The sequence below is a fragment of the Pundamilia nyererei genome, unplaced genomic scaffold, assembly GCF_000239375.1.
Source record: "Pundamilia nyererei isolate P.nyererei 1_Seehausen unplaced genomic scaffold, PunNye1.0 scaffold00014, whole genome shotgun sequence".
Taxonomy (NCBI): Eukaryota; Metazoa; Chordata; class Actinopteri; order Cichliformes; family Cichlidae; genus Pundamilia; species Pundamilia nyererei.
The window spans coordinates 2,627,385-2,650,896 of NW_005187415.1; the positions used below are offsets into that span (position 1 = coordinate 2,627,385).

The window sequence follows — 23,512 nt, forward strand, 5'->3', positions numbered from 1 at the left end:
ATTTTTGGTTAATGTTAAATTATGTTTCTTTCTAATGGTGGCATTTATCGACCCTGCAGTGGCTTAAAAAAAGTAGACTGGAGATGGATCTGTATAAAGGCAGCAGATACAGGTTGCTCTTCAATTTGCTAAAAAGGCCACAGACACAGTTTTGATGCATCACTTAGTCATCATTTGTCGATTGTCGCGGTTTGTTTTCTCTCAGATGTGAGAGCCACATAGTCAGAGTAGAAACAATTGATTATTAAACGAGCTGATCAATAGTAATATTGATGGCTTGGTCATCTCTGTGAATGGAGGTTATTTGACCACAGCCATTGAATGGGAGTGTGAAGCCTTTGGGCACCAAACCGTGCCCTAGTTTGATTGACGTAGTGGGGGGAAAAAAAGACCCTGTTACACAACTGAATTTTGGGACTGTGCATGTGAGATAGATAAAGACTATAATTAGACTCAGTGAGATTTTCTAATAATAGAAAATCTTTTCTATTTAATGCCACAATGCCTCAATACAGTATTTCTTCTCTTAATTAGATATGATTTGAATTTGCCTGTTTTTAATTAACAAAGTCTAACAGTGTTTTGTTTTTGTTTCTTTTTTTTTTAAAAATCAGAATATTTTGCTTTGTCAGTTTGGGCTGAAGACTCAAAAGTCTATCAGTAATGTTTCTGGTGGTCACTGTAAGTAAAATGTGGCATTTAAAATCAGCGACACAGCAAAACATTTCTTAGAGGACATGTGAAAGCCCCCCCCCCCCCTCCACCACCACACCCGCCCCCACTCAGAATAAGAAGGAAGAGTCATGTGAAAGAAGAAAAAAGTTCCAGAAAGGCCTGCATGTGTCCTCTCTCCCCCGTCTCTGTTAAGTAAGCAGGTAGGGTTTAATCTGTCACTAAGCCCCATCATTCATTGCCTGTTCTCCTCCAGTATCAGTGTCCCTGGGTTTTTACTGTGACTATCAGACCATATCAGAAGGACAGCGATTGTTTTAGTGGGGAGTGCTCTGTGTAGATGGCCCTGCATACTTTCCATAGTTTTATAGCAGCACTGGGATCATTTCAGGCAGTTGCAGTAAGAGAGAGGCATTCAAAAGGAAGTAGGCTCATTCAGTAATCCTCCCCTTATTATTATTATTATTATTATTATTATTATTTGTTTTTATGTTATTTAATTTTATTTTTTAAGATTTGAATTCTGTTTCTCATGCACAGTTTGTAGGCAATAGGAAAAGAAACTTTTTTTTTTCATTCTTTCATTTTTTTCATGTCATGTTGCACTTGGACAGCAAACCCGAGCTTTCCACTGCCTGACAGCAATTTCTGCAAAGCTTGTTTAGCCAAAATGTGAATTTCAGTCTATGCAGACGGCAAAAGGTGTGTGTGATATTTTTTATTTTTTTTAAATGATTTATCAGTCAATTGCTGTGTTATCGCAAATGGATTGCTTGCAAAATTGCCAACTTAATCCCATTCAATTGCAGAGTGATAGCAGACAGACTCCATCTTATGGCAGCATTTATGACATTTAGTGACAGTGTTGGTATGTTATAAATATAATGTTATATCATTAGATAAAACACAGATGAAATGTATTGATAACACTTAACTTTGAGGACATAATAATTATTCCTTTTTTTTAACTAAGAAACTTGGATTGCTTTAATACAGAACATCCCCTGTCAGTGATACGAGTACTGTCTAACTGCTGCTGCAGATCCACAGCAAGCAAAACGTTCTCCCAAACAGTGCTGTAATGATATAATTCTTGTGGTAATCCTGGGGTGTCAGTTGACATGTGGGAATATTTGGAGAGTTGCAGAATAAGTTTTGCACTGTGTGTCTTTGCAACAGAAAAGACACACAGTGCTTCATTGCACTGTTGGTGCGTGTAGCTTATCTACCAAGGAGGCACTGTCATTAGAAACAATTGAATAAGCGCTACATGTCCCTCTTAAAGATGCACCCAGACCGAAAATTCCCACAAGCTCCCTCTACTCTTGTACAGTTTCATCCTGGTGAAAACTTAGAATTACAGTTCAGGTCCATTCAGTTTTGTTTCTGCAGAACCAATTCACAGTATGAGTTGTCTCTGGGTGCTTTTTATTTTAATATTTCCATTTTTGAAATAAAAAGAAAAAGAGCGAGAAGTGAATTGGTCCCCTGATGGAGTCTAGACTCAAACATCTCCTTTTGCAATGGATTAAACTAACATTTCTACAAACATTTGTGTTCATATCAATTTTAATACAACTGATTAACAAAAAAAAAAAAAAAAAGGACAACAATTTGCCAAAGTACCAGGTACGTAGCTGCTAGCTGTTCATCTACATAATGCATCTTTACTTTTTTTTTTTTTTGGGACACAGTATGTGCTGATGCTGCAAATAGGCTTCAGTGAAGAGCTTAAGATGGCTTTCTCTGCTGCTGACGTGGCTGCACAAAGCCTCTACCAACATATACATACTGTGTGTGTGGGCACGTGCTAGCCCATTGGTAATTGCATGTTGTCTCAGTAGCTGCCAAGTGTATGCACGGTAATGGTGGGTGCATGAGTGTGCGTATGTGTGCCTTTTTATTTACAGTCTGAGCACTTGTCTGTGTGTATAAATCAGAGCGGGCATTCTTACATCATAGGCAACCTCAGGGCAGCACACTGTGCTCTGATTCTGAAACATATCCTTAAACACACCACCTCACACTAGCTTGCTTCCTTCCTTCATATTTTTTCCTCCTTATTGCTCAGAGCAGTCAGAAATCTACAATTGGGTGAAAGGAAGGTAATAAAACCACCATCTGAATGTTGCAGCAGACATTAGGAAAGGGCAGCACGTTTAGTTTTCTTTTTTTCTCCAATTTTGGTGAGCTGCAGCCACTGTTTCATGATCTTAGCCCACAGAATCAGTACCTGGTGTGGTCTTCTGCTGCTTCAACATTTTACATGTTTTGCATTCAGAGATTCTCTTCTGCGTACCCTATTTGCAACGAGTGGTTATTTGACCTACTGTTGCCTATCTGTCAGAAGTCTGGTCATTCTCAAACCTCTTACGCCGAGGCATTTTCTCACAGAGAACTGTTGTTCACTGGACAGACCATTCTCTGTAAACCCTAGAGATGTTTGTGTTGGAAAATCCCAGTAAATCAGTAGTTTCTGAAATACTCAGACCAGTCCATCTGTCACCAGCAATCATGCTATGTTCAAAGTTACTTGAGTAACCTTTCTTCTCCTTTCTGACGCTCAGTTTGAACTTCAGCAGCTCGTCCTGACTGTGTCCACATGCCTAAATACACTACTTACTGCCATGTGATTGACTGATTAGATGCGGACAGGTGCACCTGACTTTGCTTGGTGTGCTGTGCTGTTGTCAGCTAATACTAGCAAGTTTGGCTAGCTAGGTGGACCCTAGGTGTGTCACTACACTGTATGGCAGCATAACACAACGAGAAGCTGTTTGATTTCTGGCCACCTGCTAGTTGATCAAAGTGACCACACCCCCAATAATGTGTACCTTTTAAGCTTTAATACAGATCCTTTTGGTGAAGGAAATGCAGTGTTTAAAAAAACAAGTCACTCCCAGACAATTTCCATGAATGTTGTAACTGTTTGGTTTTTTTTGATTCAGGCGGTAAACATGGTCATTAATCCTATAAAGCAATGACTTTGGATCCTATGAGGATTCACTCCTTAAGTGACAATTTTAACTATATTGGCTTCATTGTTTTTAGCCTCAGACGATGCTGCTTGGACATAAGAGCTGGTTCATGAATATCCTTGATCTCTTTCTGTGATGCTCACATCACAGAGAGTTTGTGTCCACTTCTGTTTTTTCCTTCTTCTTCTTCTTCTTCTTCTATCTTTTTTTCTCCCCTTGCAGTCAGTCTCAATGGTTTCTCTGCCTTTTACTTGCTTGTCTGGTTTGTGTGTCTGCTTCTGCTTTGCCAGAGCTTGCAGACTACAGAGCCATTTCAGTAAAAGCCAGGCGTCTGCCAGAGTTCTGCCCCTGTTTTTGTGTCTGGCCTTTCCTGTGGCGTGAGTTCAGACACGATCTTAGCCACAGGCTTGTTTTTCAGATGGTTATTGTTTTGCTCCATGGTGCAGGTTGTTCTCTCCAACTATTGTATTCTTTCTTTTTTTTCATTTTTTGTAGAAAAATCTATGCATGGGTAAGAAACCCTACTCTGTCGCCTTTAATTTCACTCTGACAAAGGCAGTTTCTCATAACAAAAGCAAAATGGACTCTTCCTTTCATGCCTGTTAAACATGTTGGTCAGTAACTTAACCTTTGTCTATGGAAGTGCCAGTGACATGCAACATTGCACAGTATTTAGACATCAGGCAAAGATGAGACTGATGGCACCCTTTAACGCAGATGTTACCTCCCTGAAGGCCGAGCAAAGATCGACAGACGGTCTGCTGCTTGCATGCGATCCAGCGGTAGCGCAGCCTGGGTGTATGACAGGCCGAGCTGTCTTCAACAGCCTCAATTGTCAGCCAAAATGTCAGTCAGCAGCGTTGTGCGTGCTTGAAGATCCAGCCACCTGTTAGCTCTGTCTGGTTGATAACATTGTTCACAAGGTGGATAAACTGTGATGGTTCAGTGTAGATGCTGTGAGAATAATAGAAAAAAATGGAAAAATTCTTTCATTTTTTTTATTTTCTTTTTTTAAAGACTTGTCCGTCAGTACAGTTTGACTTAAATCTGAGGCTGCTGTAATCCAGCCAAGCTGTGGGCTGTGTTTGATCTCACTTCAATTACAGAGGCAGGGAAATGTGTAAAGAGAGGGAGAGCGACATAAGAAGAAAAATATATTTTTAAAATATTGTCGACACCTCTCTGTCTGCTGCAGTCTATTATAGGTTTTCTTCTACACAAACACAATAGTAATCCAAGAATAGCAAGTAAAACCACTGAGAAGCATGTCCACAGCTCTTACATGTGGCATCCAAGAGCATCTTAAAAACAAGCACATAATAAACTGTGGTCGGCTCCACTCTGAATCAAGATTGTTTACGGAGGAAGAGTTGTAACAAGAATGGAGTAAAAAGAGAGAATCATTTATGGTCTCTTTTTAGTTGCTTCCTTTAGGACTGCATGTCCTCTACGGAGTGCTGCAAAGCAAGACATCCGTTGCTTTGTCTAGTACACTTCATAAAAGCCTGAAGGACTTCCTCTGCTTTAAGAACCAAGGCCAAAACACACTGTTAACAAGATGTTGTAACAATACGTGTTTCCACCAAGGTGTCTTGACAGCTCTTTGGCTTCTTTATAGTGACACACTGCTAATATCAAGAGGCCATAAAAGCTCCCGTTTCAACAATGGTGAAGTATTGAACAGTTATTGAAAACGTTAACCTTGCTGGCACACATATTAATGTTAGCCACCTAACTCCTAGCAATTACCATTAATTGTGAGTCACAAGCTAGTGTACTCCTGGTGCCAGGTGTTGTGCCAAAAAGTGATTTCCAGTGCTTGCGAAAAACTGTTGTAAATTACTTGTTGGCCTGTAATCTGTCAAATACATGTCAAACAAATCTCTCATGAATGATTAGATGCCATTATGAGCCAGAACATAGATACCTTTCACAATATTAAAGCTGTAATCAGTTCTTAGCAAAGTGACATGAATCACGTAAACATTATCATTGACATTAAAAATGTCTTTTTCAGAGGCGTTCTGGCCAAGAGGAGAGCAGCAATTTGAATGAATATAACAAAACGGTTCCATAAAGATATTTTAAGTGGCCATAAAGGACCCAATTGATTATAATGTAGATCACAATGGTAGGGACAACAAGTCGGAGCCATAGAGATACTTGAAGAACAGGTCATTTCTTCATTTTATGTATAATGCCTTAATAAGTCATGCTAAGTAGAGCCTATTTTGCAATGTGAGCAAATAATAATAATAAAAAAAACCCCCAGAAACATTGGGAATCACTTTGTGGCAGATTATTACTTTTTGGCACATCACCGGTCCCAAGCATGGATAATTGGCACGTTTGCATCAGGAAGCGCATCTGGCATAAGATCTGTGCCAAATGAAACCTATGGATCCATCCACTGTTGCAACCTCTGGAAATAAGGGAGCAGTCAGAAGAACCTTCATCTAATATCCACATAAGCTTTTTGCCATTAACTTGTTGTCTAATAAGTTAACATTCATGTAGTACTGTGTTTGATATTCTAGTGTCCAGCCTTGTTGGATTATTACCTGTGTTAAGTGACTAAGAGATGGATGCCCAAGCTTGTGGCATTCAAAAACTACATTTCCCCAAAGGACACATAATAATTACCTATAAATGTTTTTGACCACATTGCATGAGTTGTTGCAGATGCAGATCAATTTTACAAGATATTTCTTTTTGTAATATATAGGGAGCATTTGGGTTAATTTTAATATTAGATTATATTGTATGCATGAGCATTTTGCTTTTACAACCTTTGGCACATGGGTAGGGTTCCTAGTGTTTTTAACTCTGAGTTAAAGTCTCTACTTTTAACTAAATGACTCCCAGATTGGGGACAGTCTGACAGAAGCACTTTTAGGATTTGGTTTTGAGGACATTACCAGATATTTGTGTGGTGCGTTAAGCTGTTAACAGGACATGTTCCTTGTTTTCTTTCCTTTTTTTAAAAAATGTCACCACTCAGTTTTCCAGACCTTATGGCAGACATTTGAACAAAGCTATTAAAAGCTCTCTAGCACTTTGATTTAAGAGAAGTGATCTTTGCTCTTAGTCTGATCTGATCCGCTTGTTTTCTCCTTTGAACTTTGTTCAGTCATCATCACCTATAATTATGTTATTATGACATAAAAACCTGATAGCCAGTCCAGCACCATGGAACAACGATCACAAAGCTTTGGTACCTGGTAAGGTGTTGAAAAAAACATTTGCAGTGAGGGGGAAGGGTGTCTTTCCTAACTAGCTTATACTCTGGAAGAGCTTAAATGAGCATGCGATTTTGTGTAGATTGCATCATTAAAAGACACCATAAGCAAGAATTTTATTCCTAAAGTCACTGACGTAATGCTTCGTGCTCATGTTTCCCTTCCTCCGTCCTGCCCAGGCTGCTGTTTTATTATAATGTTTTTGCTTAAAACTTGTGTTTGGCTAAGACAAGTCTGCTATTTATATACCTCTCAAAAACTATAATTAGCAAACTGTTCATTTTCTTCTGTTTTATGGTGGTAAAATATAACTTGCTATAATATCAGGATATGACTTCTGTAAAAATATCAGCACAGAAATACATTTGAAGCAATTGAGATTTCCCCCAGAGAAGAGCAGCAGCAAAGGAGGTATAAACAGCAAGTTTCCTACTGGCCTTATGGAGAATACTTCCTTCCCTCTTCTCCTCTTGGGTTTCCTCTCAAAGGACTGTGCATCAGGCTTCTACAGGCCTAGCTTAGGTTACCTCAACTGTTTACCTTCCTTCTTTTACATAGACACTAGGTAATATGTCAGTCACTGTCACTTCAATCATCAGTGATTGCTAATATATCAGTGGAGGAGCTAAGTGTGTCCTGGCTTATGGTTGCTTGTGCTGGCAAGCTGTGGGTACTAAAAGAAGGATGAAGGGTGCTTTAGAGCCTCTAAATAAACAAACAGGTGGCGATAGCATATGCTGGTAAATGTTCATAGGAGAACCTATCAACCATACTAAAACAGTCTAGCAATTATACTGTTTTACTGTTGCTATAATTGTAATATATACACACGTCCCTCAGTCTTGTCCCTTCAGTCTGAGGCTCAGTCTGTGTGTGACTTTTTATGGTGTAATAAAAGTACTTAAAAGTCTGTTCATACTTGAAACCCTTAAATTCACCTCTTGAATATTTATCAAATGTGGATCCCCATAATTATAACGGCACCCTAACATATTAACTCTACAAGTCTCCTCATGATCCTGCTGGAAGTTTCTAAATAAATGTCCATTTTCTTCCCCTCATCCGAAGTTGGCTTGCTTTGGTAGCAGGCTGAGGAGGGTATTCCAGGCACCCTTTTTCCTAGCAGTATATCAGGTTCATCCTAGGGGATTGTGGGACACTCCCAGACCAAATGAGCAATATAGTCCTGCATCTATCCTGCTGTCTCCTCTCAGCCGGGCGAGTGCAGACCTCAGGGAGAATTTTGACCTCCAGATCAGCTCTCTGTTCACCACAGCAATCTGGTACAGTGCCCGCATTACTGCTGATATTGCAGCAATACACACTTCCACCTGTCGCTCCACCTTGCCATCACTCATTAACAAGATCCCAGGATACTTAAAACTTGCTTGGGTTATCCATCCTTCCAAAAAGCTTGCAATGTGCACACTGGGTGTTTTTACTTGTTTACCAGTATAGCTGTATTTGAAAACCTGCATAAAATTATAACTGTTATACTGTTAAATACTCATCGGAGCTGTTGGGTGAGTTTTATCCATTTTGGGGATGCGCACAATCCAACAGTGTCATTCAGATGGCCACACATGGGGTCTCAGTATCTCTGACACGAACATTCACTGTTTGCTCCATGAGAACAATGGCTCTTTGGTTTTAGGTGGAGGAGCATTAAATGATATGGCCCATGATCATCTACATAAGTGCTTTGGGGCCCAGAAACATCAGACAAAGGTTTTAAGCTGGTTTGTGATTATTTGGTCAGCATCATGTATTTTTAGAGTGGTAATTATAGATGGTTGGCAGTTTGAACAGCTGCAGTGAGGCGATAAAAATTGACAGGTTATGTGGGAGTGAGTGAATAAGACTTCAATTATGAGAGACAGGGCTCAAGTCTTCTTTTGCCTCAATCCTTTATATACCCACTCCTCTTCCTCACTCAGCCCCTGTCTCTCTTTCTGTTTCTGATGTGGCTAAAACTTTTATAGATGATGACACGTGCAGTTTGAAGGCAAGATTTGACACCAGATCGGAGAACGGACTGACAAGTGTCCACACAGATGCAAAGCAAAAAATAAATAAGTGTAAAACACAGACCAGTTCAAGGTGATTGCAAATTGTGCCACTGTAAGAAAAGAAAAAAAAGGCACAATAAAAATAACTTTTGCAGCACCGATCCTGGCAAATGGAGCCAACGTGAGCTGGCCAATTTTCCCTGTCATCATCATTAAATTTCAATTTTCTTTCTAGTACATTACCTTCTCATCAGTGTTTGTTAGCATGCTCCTCTCTGTCTGTCTCCTTCTGTCTTTCACTTACGATTACTCATTTTGGAACACATGCCAATCTGTGTAGAAGCCTCACACCGTGAGACGAGAGGCTCCGTATCTGTTTATTATTCACGTCAGTTAGCACCTGAAGCAGGTCGGATGGGAAATGAACATCCACCACCGTATGCTGATGAGATCTGGATAGGCTGACAATTTTATCTCATGTGTGTGCCAATGAGGCAATCTTATGGGCCGTGTAATAGAGGTGCCATAAGGTTTGAATCCTTTCCAAGCAAGTTAGCAATTGAACGTGAGATGGTTACTTTCTAATGAAAGTCCACAGTTCAACTCAGTAGGTTCAGTGCGGTCGTTGCTGCAGGGGTCGCCGCTCCAACCGCTCCAGCCCATTACCCCGTCGTGTGACCGAGATCAATGGTTCGGAAAAACACAGATTTGATCTCTTCTGGTGTGAAGCCACCTTTGAAAAAACAAAAAAATTAAAACAAAACTCAAGCTGCCAAACCATACACACGGCTCATCGAAAGAGCTGCTTGCTTTGCTCTCGTTTCTAGCCAAACATCTGATTTACGGGAACTCGAATGTTTTTAGAAGAAATTTGCATGCAGAGCCTTCAGAAACACAGCTGTGAAGACATCACTGTATGTTTTGCATTGTGTAGCATAGCATGCCAGCTTGTGTCCCTACAGTCACAGCTGAGTACACACACAGCCTTTATTTGTGAAAAATTTTTCCTTGTTGGAAAAACTACAACCCCCCCTACAACCCTCTCAGTATTTCCTACAGAGCGATGTTTTAAAACTGCACATTTTTGCTCGAACAGCCACCCAAACTGCAAGTTGAATATGTAAAAGAATTGATTAGCAAAGTAATTGTTTGCATTTTAATCACTTTTTGAAGATGTTTTGTTGCTAGTGGACATTCAGGGCTTCAGTTGCCCGACTGTAAAATGTCAATCATTAGTATCTTGCACTGTCATTGGTAGTCACTTCAATAATTTGCCCTGAAGTTTATCTTAAAACGTGTCCATTTCACCTGAGTGCACACAACAGTCTCTGTCTGAAGTCTCAGTTGAATTTGATTAATTACCACTAGAATTTTACCCTTCATGCAGGATTTTTCAGACAAAGAATACATTTTATTGATTTATTTTTTATGAGCCTACAAAGTTTTCATCCTGAGACAGAAAAATCAGCAGCATCGAAGTACTTAATTTTTTATTCCATATTGATTTTCCATATTGATACTAAAGTTTGAATCTCAGTGACATCAATGTCATGTTTTCTGAAAATCATGTAAATGTGGTAACTTGAGAAAGATATGACCTAGGATTTTCTAATCTAATTGACATAGGTGCTTCTCCTAAAAGGCTGAGGGATAGCGCTGAGGGCCATCAGTATTTTGAAACCAATTTTGTTAATCTGGGTTTCATTTATGAAGCATAAAGATATTTTGGTTTATGAAATGGTCAACAAAGACTTACTGCCTTTTAGAATGTTAAACCATCACATCTGATTCTTGTGTTGCCCTGAAAAGGCATTTCAAAGCTGGGAAAATTCCTGATGAACCTGAAGTACCTCAGGTTCTTTCAGCCAAAGGGAACATTTTGTACTCCCACACACGCACACAGAAAGGCATATTGGGCAGGACTCTTTGGCTCCCCACAGTTATCAGGTGTTGTGGGGATGCCGAATAAGCCCTTCCTCCCTTCCTGTTGGCTTGTCAATCAGTGGCAAAGGCCAGCACTGAAGACACCAGGCTTAAAGTCTGCACGGTCATTGTCCCGTCACCTCACTGCTGGTTTAAAGTCCTTGTTCGAGGCATATGTGTTATGATGTGTGACTAAACATCAAATTAATCTTTAAAGCTTTCGTCTAGAATTCCTTGAAATACTCAGAAATGGCTAAACATTAATTTTAGAAGATGAAATGTTTTCCTTGGTGGAGTGATGCCAAAGGCAGAGCGCAGAGCTTGGCATTTTGCACTTGCTCTGTGCTTTGTTCTGAGCAGAAATGTATTACAAAAATATTAAGTGACCAACGTCATTACAAGCCACTTAGCAGTTAGAGCCAAGCTTTTAGCTTTGGTTTGTGCTTGGTCTCTTTATTGGCTTATTTATGTGTTTTTATTCAAAATTACAGGGTGCCATTTTTTAAAGGTAGTTAGCTGGTGTCTCATCTTTTGCAGCTTTCATACCAAAAAACAACCAAACTGGTTAAAAGAGGGAGGCATTTTTTTCCTCCTGCTGCTGGAGCTGAAAAGCCTGCTGTACTCAAGACTTCAGTGAGCATGGGTGTATTTTCTTTCCCTCAAACAAAAAACCACCAGCTGTTCTGACCTTCTGTGCTAGTCAGAAGAAAGCTTGCTTAAAAGTGAGTGTGGTCTTAGAGAGGAAGAGAGTAGGATAGGGCATAAATGTTTTTTGTTTTTTTGAGAGCGGGTGAACTAAAAAAAATTCTTCAAGGCCCCAAAAGATAAATGATGATCATTTTTAACTGTGAATCATGCCACGTTATTCTACTAGAATCAGAGAATAACAATATGGTGTGTGAAGTGAATATTATGTTCTTTTAAAGATAAAACCTTGTCCAAATGAATTATAATAAGGAGTAACTTCTTCCTGTTTCTCCCTTTTTATAAAGGCATGATTTTTTTTTTTTTACCTGAGGTGCTTCAGTAACATTTCATTCAACTCTTTAAGCAAAATATTAAAAGTAGCAACATCACAGGTTAACAGGTGATGTCAGGCAGGAGTTTCCATGGACTGTTATGTTTGCAGACTATACTGTTATCTGTAGAGGAGGGAACAGGTGGAGATATGCTCTGGAGAAAAGAGGATTGACGGTGGATGACTTTGGCTGGTCAACCATCCAAAGCTACAGATGAGCACAAGAGAGGTGAAGAAGAGAGTGCAGGCAGGTGGAGGGGTTGGAGAAGAGCGTTAATCGTAACAAATGGTACCAAGGTTAAAGGGCATGTTTAAGAGATGGCAGTGAGACCTGCTATGATGGTGGTTTATGATGTATGGATATGATGGATGTGGCAGGGTATCCTCCCAAGGTTTTGTTCAGAATGACTAGGATGGAAAGGATTAGAAATGAGTACATCAGAGGGAAAGCTCAGGTTGAGCGGTTTAGACGCAAATAGAGGCAAAGCTGAGTTTGGAAATGTGCAGAGCAGATAGCAGACATCTGGGTGGAAAAGATGAAGCTATGAGGTAGGAGGGAAGGTGAAGGGGGTTGGCGTGACAAGAGGATGCTAGGGATAGGTTGAAATGGAGGCAGATGATTACCTGTAGTGACCCCTAAAGTGAGCAGCAGAAAGAAGGTAAAGATGTCAGCGTATAGCTGTACCTTAAAGAGCTGTAAATCCTCTTATTGACATTCACAAGCCAAAGCAGGTATAAGGCAAGTGCACTGTTGTATTGATATGTTGTATATCTTCAAAGTGTATTTGTATACAAAAACATGACAAACATGTTTTTTTTTGTTTTGTTTTTTTTACAGTGTATTCATAAGTGCTAAATATTGCTATCTTCACCTCTGTGATTAATAACAGAGCATGTTTGTTAAGTCACTTGTCACTTCAAATTTCTGTTGATAGTCTAGCAGGATGAGATGAATCCACGGTGTTTGTGGGGAAATCAAAACAGTACCATATCTCGTCAGATCTGATGCTGCATCTGTGTCTGTTTTCATTTTCTCTCTCCCAGAGGGGTCTCTGTTTTTTCACAACGCCAGCCTAGATGTTCTTTGCGCTGTACCACAGTTCCCTTGGCACTCAGCTAGCTTGTTGACTGTGTTCAACGGGAGATTCCCCCCACCCAGTTCTAAAACATGTCGTCTTACCACAAATTTAAAACAAATCTGTCATTTCCAGAGGGCTGCAGAGCCCAGCTGAATGTGCCAGGAGCCAGGATTTAGATGTTGTGATATTTATGGTTTCATTGTGGGTATCGCCATATGAATTACATAAACAGATGGGGCATAAAGCCTGCGTGTTTGATCTCTGATGTTAGATGTCAGATGTATTCCAGCATGGATGCTTCGCAGCACTTTAGGGCTTCCATTTAGAGTTAAGGGGTTATAGATTATTAGGAGTTAAGCTTAGGCCTCCACCCCAACCCCACGACTGGAAAGATTATATTTGTCCTCCAGCGAGCACAAACATATAAAACGATGCTGCATCTGTGTCTGTCCAATTCAGCATAAGAGCTCAATAGCATCTTATACTGAATTGGAATAGCCCATTCAAAGACACTTGTAACAAAGGAGCACATGGCTTTAAATAGAGCTCTTTTCATCTCTTTTCCTCATTGTGCACATGCGTCTATATAAGCGACTGCTAGAAAACAAGTGCATACCAAGTGCTCCTCATCCCCTTTCTTCTGTGGTTGTATTGGTGGCTCATGGTCACTGCCGGATACACGATTGTGTCCCATGTGGGCAAGTGCTGAATATTGAACATGTATTATTCATAAATCATTAGCTACCCAATCAATCTGTTATGTAAAAGAGTTCCTGCGGGGTGTGAAAGCTGGATAGAAAGTGGAAGATTAGGAATGTCATGGAGGGGAAAGCCAAGAGATGAACATTGTTGCTTAAGGCAGATTAGTCTGAAATATTTTTATTACCTGCATACAACCCACATCACAACACGAACTCCACGTTTATGGCTCTTCCAGTGTCGCAACCTGCAAACATGCTGGAGTTCTGCAGCAGTGCCGGTGCTGTCTGAAAGGAAACCTAGTATAAAAAAAAGTGAGTGATTCTTATAGAGCCAGGTGATAAAACGATAAAAATAATTATCGTGCAAAAACTTTCCAAGATGGCATTACTAAACAAGGTCAATATAAACTGCATGGAGCTTATCCAAATCCATGTTTTTTTTTTTTTACTGACAACACTGAAGGCCAATGACAGTGAGAATAGTCAGCACATGTGCTAACGTTTGGGCTGCTACACACTACAGTATATTAGGAATTCGAGTGAGATAAAAGAGAAAATGAGAACAAAGACTGTTATTGAAAAATCAAACGACTTTGTTACCAAATATGACACTGCAGTGGATACAACCTGATACTCAAAAGGATTAGGACACTATTGAGGAATTAATGTGGCGATATTTTGGCTATTTAAAGTCTGACAAAGAAGCAGAGCAGTATACACTGTAAACTGTGTTGAAAACATGTTTCCACAATGGCGGCTTACACACATTACAAGACACGATGTCGGTAAACATGGTCCAAAATGTCATATTTTAAGCAGCTGAGTGCAAAGCGCACACCTGGCCCATTTATGAGCCTCACTACCCAGTACTGCACTTCATGTGGCCAACAAGTTGAAAGAGTTTGTCTATATACTACAACAGTATTTATTTAAAATACAGTTACAGTGTTGCAGTACATTTATCATGTTCAGCTTATGACAAACTCATGAAGTTCATTTTGGTTTAAATATATATATCGTGATTATATATCAATATTGACTGATGTGAGGAGGGAAAATCACCAAGATTTTTTTTCTCCATTTTTACCCAGTCTTGGATCATTATATGAGAGACTATTACAGGCATATATATTGTAAATAATCAGAGGATACTGAATTACACAGTGGCCTTTCTTCTCCAGGTATTTGACAAATTGAATGACATTGACACACAAAAGCTGTTTGCCTCTGAAAATAGCTTTTTATATGTTGGGACTTGTACAGCCATTCCTGAGTGGCTAATATATGAGCACAGGAGGAGCGTGCTGCTGACTCCATTCACTGTTTTCACTGCCTTCAGCTACAAGTGTCTTTTGGGTTCTTTGATCTCAAATCACTGTGGGCCTTCAGCTGAACCATCCCCAATTTTGCCTAAAAATATTATGTTCCCATTTTTGGACTTCTATATAATGATTTTTTTATTTCAAATACTTTTCGAAATACTTTTGTCAAACTACTTGCAGCAATTTTCTTGTTGTTTTTGTTTGAACATGAATATCTCAAAAACTAAAGATACAAACCTGAAATTTTCAGTGCCCTTTCTTACCATCAAAATGAATCAATAGCTGTGAAATTGGGATAGACGGATCAAAAAATGTCTCAGTATTGAGGACTAAAAAAAAACAAAACGTAAGCAGTCTTATAAAGCCCCGTATTTGACCGCAAACTCATTAGAATTAAACATTAAAAAGATGTTAAAACACAATTGGTGACAATTTCTGAATAGTATATAGTTGAATTTCACAATAATGCAAAACAAAACGTACTGAATACATTTTTACATGAAATTCTTAGTCAAAAAAAAAGAAGAAAATGCTATTTTCTTCATTACACTTGTTCAAGCTGTGGACCATAAAATGTTTATGCAAATCAGAGATGGTCAAACTGAAAATAGTTTATTATTTGAGATTGAAGGACCATCTTAGAATCTGTCAGGTTACTGTAAAGTCATCTCTAATCTAACCAGTATGTGATCACTCGTGGTGAGCAGTAAGCTGCAGGAACACCTGACCAGAATTTGGCTGACGGGTTATTGTACGCGGATGAGCACCAGCTCATTCATTACTTTGAGTTTATTTGCAGACTTTTATTGCCACAAGCTGAAATACAGATTTAAACCTTTTCTCACAGATGAGGTGTTTAGCACTGCAAGCAGAATTGGTCTATAAATGGCGCTGTGTCATTCACATATAAGCCACTTTGAATTTTATGATCCTGCCCCTCGCACCCAGTCTCTGAGTGAGAGAGCTGATTTCTGATTGAGACTCGAGCTCAGAGACATATGTTATAACTTGACTATGTACACTTGTAATTTGTGCATGGCTGTCTGTTAATGCATGCACTGGATTAATAGACTTGAGCTATGGTAGAAGTGATGCATAAATATTACTGGATTCACACTGATAAGATTGCAGGTGTGCCAGCGATGGAAAAGTAACAGATTTCACTGATTCACATTCATATAGTATGCGTTTAATGGAAAGGAGTTTTAATAGCTTTTAGACAATGCTTACCCCATACCTTAGTAATAAAAACCCTGTTAATTCTGTGCTTTTCAAAGATTAGCTAGGGAATAGAAATCAGAACTGAATGGGTTACGTTTGGGTTGTTCTTCTCATGCTGTTTGCTTGTTCTCATTTTACACAGGAATAAGTGAACCACTGTGCCATTCTCTCTGGCAGTAGCCCCTGTTTCCTTTGTGCCCTGTGGTAATCTTGTCCCAAAAAACATCCAATAAGCCCTCTATCCCCAGCTCCTAAAATGACCTGCAATCCTTCAGTGCAACTCTGAGCTCTTAAAGCCCCTCATTTAATCTCCCATCCAATAAACTTTCGAGACCAGCATACCCATTACAGGTTGCATGAGGTCAGCGATGTTTGCACCAATGGCTGCCCTTGTAAATAACATAAAGCAGCAGTTCTGACTAGTTCTGCTTGTGTTGTTTTGGAATCTTCTATGTTCCAAAGAACAACAGTTTAATCCTCATATTTTTATTTATCTTCTTGTATGATGGCCATTTTTAATCACAGTGCTGATAAGAGTGGAGCTCAAAGGATCAATCGAAATTACTTCCTTTCAAGATTAACTGTAATCACTGTAGTTTTTAACCTAACCTCTTCTTCTGTATGCTAATGAGCATTTCCATTCATTAAGAGAGTTTATAAGGATGTATAGATGGCTCATTCCATTCCTTTTCTATCACTGCTTCCTTTCTTAATGCTCTTAGTTTGTGGGCTACATGTCTTGGGTCAGCAAGGGCAAAGCTTAGTTTTGATGGCAGCGATTCAGCCTTCGCTTGAACAATTGACAATTAAACAAGAATACTGAGGTAGGAGAGAGGGAAGGGGAAAAAATGAAAGGAAGGCAAAACAATTCATTGCATTGTGTTGTTGGCACATGGGCAGAGCGGTTTAGGCTGGTTTACAGAAAAGGAAAGGCTAAAAAGAGGCAGAGGGCAAGAGGTGCAGCCACTGAAATGATCATTGAAAGATGATGTCCCGTCAATGCACAAGGCCCTGAATCAAACACGCACTGTACTTGGCAGTTCGTCCCACACACACACGTGGCAATGTTGAAGAAGGAAAAGAGTGGGGAGAGCAGTGAGCGCTGTGTGAAAAAGGTAAGGAGAATGGATGAGAAGTGGATTAGTCTGATTTATGACGTGTTATTTATTGAGATTAAAATGATATTGAGAGTATCGGTGCTTGGGTGGAATTGAAGTGGAAGGAGAAATGCTCAGCTAATCAGCTAGCATCCTAACCAGATAATTTGTGATGAGTTTTAACTATTTAACTTGCCCAGCTGCATGTGCAGTTTGGCTTTCTGAGAGCTTAAATGCTGCATTGCTTTCCTTTCCATGCCTGTTTATTAAGGTGCACATTCTCCAGGCTGAATCACCAGGGTTTGGGCTCTACTTAAGAAATGCCTCAGAGATCACAAAGCAAAAAATGGGGGAAATGTGTATATTGCTGATGATTTCAGATCGTAGAGGTGACTTTTGAGTGAACAGCAGCTCTCGCTCATGAAATTTACCGAATGTCTCTACACATTATGAGAATAAATAAGTCAATACATACAAAGCCTCCTGGTATTTTATTCGTACATGCACACACACACACACACACACACATACTCAAGAACCTGAAAATTTTCAAGGACATCTTTTTGTGAGGATGAAAATTATTTAAAAATGAGTACATGCTCAAAGAACTGATGCTCTTTCAGCTGCTTTTTTTTTTTTTTTTTTTTTGCCTTGTGCAACATCCATTAGACATCCATGTGGCAATGTAAAAGCCTTTCTTTCTATGAATTTATGGACACCATTATTGCTCATTTAATAAAAGCAACCTGACTAATAAAAATAGGTTTTAATGCATATACACACACACACACTGGCAGTTTTTGTTCTTGGTCGTGTGGCTTTATTGTAGGAATAAGTCAGCCATTCATGTGCTGTAATATTATCACTGGATGAATTATGATGCACCAAGTCATTGGCTTTGATGCAACACTGAAAGATAGGCTCATGGTCAGTTTAGTGTCCTGAAAGCGGCAAATAGCCAAACACATCCCGCTCATTTTCACAGAACCAGAATGAACTGGTGCACCTCGCGTGGCCTTGTCACTGCTTGATAATAGCCTCATTGTCTCTTTTATCTTTCAGAGTCAGAGTGAACTCAAAGGCAGTCTCCCTCCTCAGAGACTATAGTGAACTTGTTCTCTCTCTCCGTTTATTGCCTGTCTTATTTATCTATTTTATTGATCTTCTCTTATCTGTAAAACATTTTTCACTCAGGATAGCATTCTCTTAATCACGAGCTTAACATGAACCTAGAGTAACCTGAGCTAAAAAGCGATCAGTTTATTAAAGATGCAAAGTTTTCTTTTCCTGGCTTTCAAATTGCTTTGTGAGTCCTGTTTGTGAATAGTTTTATTTAAATACATTTTTCAAAGCTCAATTCAGATTGCCTGAATGTTTCTGCTCTCCTTCTCCACCAACAGATCCAGTTTGCAGACCAGAAACAGGAGTTCAACAAGCGTCCCTCCAAGATCGGACGGCGCTCTCTGTCCCGCTCCATCTCCCAGTCCTCCACAGACAGCTACAGCTCAGGTAAACAGACAGATTTTATGTTTGGGTGACTCATCCTGATTATGATAGCTATTATTTTTGGTGTCAGTGTGCTCACACTAATGTCTTGTCATCGACTCAAGTAACATTATTCTTACCTGCTCAGCTCCACTTTTCTCAGTTTGTGGCCTCATGAAACAAAGAGCACAGGAGTGAGACTTGAAAGTTGGTAGCATGGTAGAGGCTCTCGCACTGAGCCAAATAAAGTCGGCCTTGTTGGGAAGTTGCGAGCAGTGGTGGAAGAAACGCTGAACAAAATATAGCAGGGCCGTGCAAGCCTTGTTGGCACAGACATCTACAGACTAAAGCAGTGTCTTTACAGCACAAAGTAAATAGACTAAAATGACCTGTTTGTTTAAGTATATAGTGCAGACTTCATCACAGTGTCTCTCTTTCGCCATACCTGCATTCCTGTCTTAAACTATAGCCTGTTACTCAATCACTTTACCTTGCTGCTTATCTGATATTCCAGGGGGATGTTAAATTTTCCATTGAGTTCCACCTGGATGAATGGTTGACTGGACTTATCTACCACTTCTGTCCTTGTGTTTCTAGCACTCTTTCTCACACTCTGACCCTGGGTTTATGTGAAACTGTGGGCCCTGTGTTAGAGGATTAGCAGGTGCTGAAGCATTGGGTGTGGCTGAAACCAAATAGGATGGGAGAGCCAAACCACCGCCCTATTGGTGATTAACTGGAAAGCTGGTAAAGATAAATATGCCAATAGTCTAAAAAGAGTTTTAGCTGGCAGCTAGTATCAGCAACTGTAAGGTGTAGTTTTATGTCTTACAATACAAGTTTCATTGTATGTATAGATAAGGGGTTTCTTTGTTTTGTAAATTTGGTTTAAGTATGCATTGTCATGATGTTATGATTTTCTTTGGGAGTAACCAGGAGAGACAGGCTGAGTGATTTGGAGACAATACACTCTGTATGATTAGTTTGAGTTCAAGCTGCAACGATTTATCGAGTAACTTGGAAAAACGTGGTTGTTTAAAAAATGTTTTTTTAATCTTTTGCTTTCTTTCATCCAGAATTAATTTAACGAATAAAAGCACATAAGGTGGTTAAGGTTAGGAGTAAACGAGTCACACTGATGATGTAGAGGTCTCAAATACTCATCACTAATATAACTGATAGCTGTAGCCATAGTTTGAGTAGATTGATGCAACACTCCTGTATATTTGGAAATGGTTAACATGGCTCTGCTCAAATACCACAGAAAACAAGAAGGGACAAGGGAGCAAAGGTTCTTTATAAATCGGTCACTATAATCCTGGCTTTCCTTTCCTTCTCAGTTATCAGTCGTTTTTAAATGCGATATTGCATAAGCCACTTGGACTCGGGCTCTTTTGATGTCCTGCTGTGTGTCAGAGTCACGGGCCACATAACTTTAAACGACACCATTTAACATGATGAATTAATCTGCATGATGGCGCTAGGACAGACAGATGGATGGCAAACGGACACATGGACTGTCAGTCAGTATTAGTGCATGTGCATAATGGATCCCTCAGGTCAGGGTTGCTAAAAAAGAAGAAAAGCCCCTGCATCAGTACTTTTATTCAGAGAAGATGAGGCGTTTCGGCTCTGTAACTTCCCACTGGCACATTTGCAGACAGCTCTGTGTTTTCATAGGCGCTTGTTGGGGTCAGCTGAGAAGGCGACATTGTGTTTCTTTCCCTTTCTTTCTTCCTGTTTGAGACATTAAGTTGTCTTAAAAAAAAAATCAGCTCTGAATTTCATTTTTAGCTCCAAACTGCACACTTGTGCACTTTTCTCTGGTGTGTGATTTGGATCTATCCCAGTCTCCTACCACTAAATCATACCTTCTTTTTTCTTTCTTTTCACTTTGTTTTTTTTTTCTTCTCCAGCACAGCGCTTTATCTCCCCTCCTAACCAGCTCAAGAGTCCCCAGGAACCTCTCGCTCCTGCCTCGGGCTTTCACATCACCACTTAAAAAAATGATCTGCATTTTCTTCAAGATATTGAGATAATGAGGAGTGCACTTAGTCTGCTTTTATTTCATTCAGCAGGCGTCTCTGTCACACATCTTTGGATCCCTGTGTTAACACCTTAATCACTATGAACTCCTTGACATGTTTCAGACTCCAGTACAGAATCCTTGTGCTGCTTTTTCCCCCCCACTCTTCCTCCTCGGCTGATTCCCTGTCTTTCCTCATAATTCCCTCACTGGAGTGATTCTGATTTCTCTGATGGCTCCCACAGTACAGAGACTACAGCAAGCACCAGTCACACAGCTTCCCCCGAACCACTTTAGTTTAGGATCCTTTGATTAGGGTTCTTTTTAAAGCTGGTGGGCCTAGTCTGTAAAGCAGAACCAACACATTTACAGTACATTGTAAATAATGTCATGACAGTACAGGTTCCAGGTAAAGTTAACATGTAGCTGAAGTTTATAGCCACTGTAAAGCAGATCGAGGCTAAGGCTTCTTAGTTTGGATGTTTTTAAGCTTTTTTAGATTTTGTGTTTCTTGAGAAGAATTTCATCATGCAAAACCTTTTTCCCCTCACCTGGTTTTGTCCCAACGTGTTTTGGAAGTAGGACGGAAGGGTATTTTTTTTTTTTTTTTTCATTGATAGATGATTTGTTTTTCAGTTTTGGGCATTTAGATTGTTTTTTGTTTTTTTTTGTTTGTTTTTTTTATTATTATTTCAAATCAACTCACTAATCATGTTTTACTTCATCAGCTTTTACCTGATTTAGGCACTCTGCATAGAATTTCATAGATTTTCCCAAAGAAGGCCAGGTTAAAAAAAAATCTTTGGAACTTTCTCTAAGGATATCATTTACATGTACAGCCAAAAACACAGCACAGACATTGTCTTGAATTCATGGGTGTTACCCCCGGACATGAGGTGACACTATTGTTAATCAATATCGATTGTTTGTAATGAACTAAAACTTGAAGAATTGGATTCGGGATATCCTCTTACACCCTCAAACCTTTGTTTTCCTGTCTGCACTTAAAGGCGTGTGTGATGTTGGCATCATGCACCATTTGTACTCATGGAGGAGTACACCCTGTGCACCTCCATGTATAGAAATGTACAGTACATTTGAAACCACACAATAATGCAAAGTGCAGACTGTGCATATGACTGTTTATATCACAGGTCCAGTGATACTACTCAAACATGTTTTCTTTTTATATCCAAGTGTAAATACTTAAGTCCAATAACATCCTGTGTTTACTTTCTGCTTCAGTCAGAGGTGATAAAGCTGCTAGTTTTGCTCTTAGTGGGAAAAGTTTGGCTGGCAGCTCTATGATAAATTAAAGCCTGTGGTGCCTGAAATCTGTAGGCTAACAAATTCAAGTTGCACATTTGAGTTTAATGTATTCTGATGAAACCAGAGGCTGAGAGAATCCATGTTTAGGTACAGAATACATTCAGTGTATTCTGTACTTAAACATGGATTCACAGTTTACAACTTTTCTTTTTGTTTTGTTTTTGGTTACAGCGGCAATATTTTGCCTCCTATGTGATGTGTTGACATGCTGACAATGCCTGTGTGTGTTTGTTTGCAGCGGCATCATACACGGACAGCTCTGATGACGAGACATCTCCTCGTGACAAACAGCAGAAAAACTCCAAGGGCAACGGCGACTTCTGCATCAAAAACATCAAACAGGCCGACTTCGGGCGCAGAGAGATCGAGATAGCTGAGCAAGGTGAACCAGCGGGCAGTAGCTTTAAAAACTGGGAACTGAGCTAAATACCAAACTGCTGTTATGACCACCATTTAAAATCAAACTCAATGTATTTCATTGACATTACTCTCTAATTACCTAGCAGAGAGCCTCGCTCATCGAGCTACTCCACCGCACGAGGCGATGGATTAGTTTTGAAGTATTAGGAGGATTAAATGATGGGAATTCCTTAATCATCCAGATCAATCCTGTATATCCACTTATGTGTATTTGTGTGTATGTGTGTGTTTCCTTTTCTTTCAGAGATGCCAGCACTGATGGCTCTGAGGAAGCGAGCCCAGGGGGAAAAACCCCTCGCTGGTGCCAAGATTGTGGGCTGCACCCACATCACTGCCCAGACTGCTGTAAGTAGTAGCAGTGCAAAACACTCACACACACGTGTTTATTTTTCTCTTCTTCCACGACGAAAACTCAAACTTGACCCTCGTCTTCTCCCAAGGTGCTGATGGAGACTCTGTCAGCTCTGGGCGCTCAGTGCAGATGGGCAGCATGCAACATCTACTCCACCCAGAATGAGGTGGCAGCTGCCCTGGCAGAGGGAGGTGAGGCTCAGTGTTCCCATGTGGTGACACCTGACCTTTTCTTCTCTCTTTTTTGCCGCCTAAAATATTAATGCGCTCGCTTTTCCCATCATGCTCACATCCATTGTTATTCATACACTCGTATGCAATATGTATTCAACGCTTCCTCTCTTTGTAGGTTTCAGTGTATTTGCGTGGAAGGGAGAATCAGAGGACGACTTCTGGTGGTGCATCGACCGCTGTGTCAATGTGGAAGGCTGGCAGCCCAACATGGTAGCACACCTACATATCTAAATAAAGCTTATTACAGAAAAGTTGCCTCTGTGGTTTTTACATCAAACATCAATCATTGGTAGGCCATTCATCCGTTGTGTAGTAGGTTTTTAAATGTATTTTTACGTGATGATTGTCTACCACTGTGGCTAGAAGTGAAGAAAGGGGCATTCATTATATCAGATAATTTGTTCTGCA

General features: G+C 39.9%; 1 protein-coding gene across 2 annotated transcripts in view; it reads left to right on the top strand.

Annotated features, from left to right (window-relative positions):
* The window catches only part of ahcyl2b (adenosylhomocysteinase like 2b), a 47,318-nt gene that overhangs the window by 11,775 nt on the left and 12,031 nt on the right, over nt 1-23,512 (top strand). For both annotated transcript variants that reach the window (XM_005725159.1, XM_005725158.1), the window contains exons 2-6: nt 18,660-18,768; nt 22,338-22,481; nt 22,764-22,864; nt 22,960-23,062; nt 23,220-23,314. In XM_005725159.1, the coding sequence (XP_005725216.1) occupies nt 18,660-18,768; nt 22,338-22,481; nt 22,764-22,864; nt 22,960-23,062; nt 23,220-23,314 (552 nt within the window). The remainder of the gene's footprint in view (nt 1-18,659; nt 18,769-22,337; nt 22,482-22,763; nt 22,865-22,959; nt 23,063-23,219; nt 23,315-23,512) is intronic.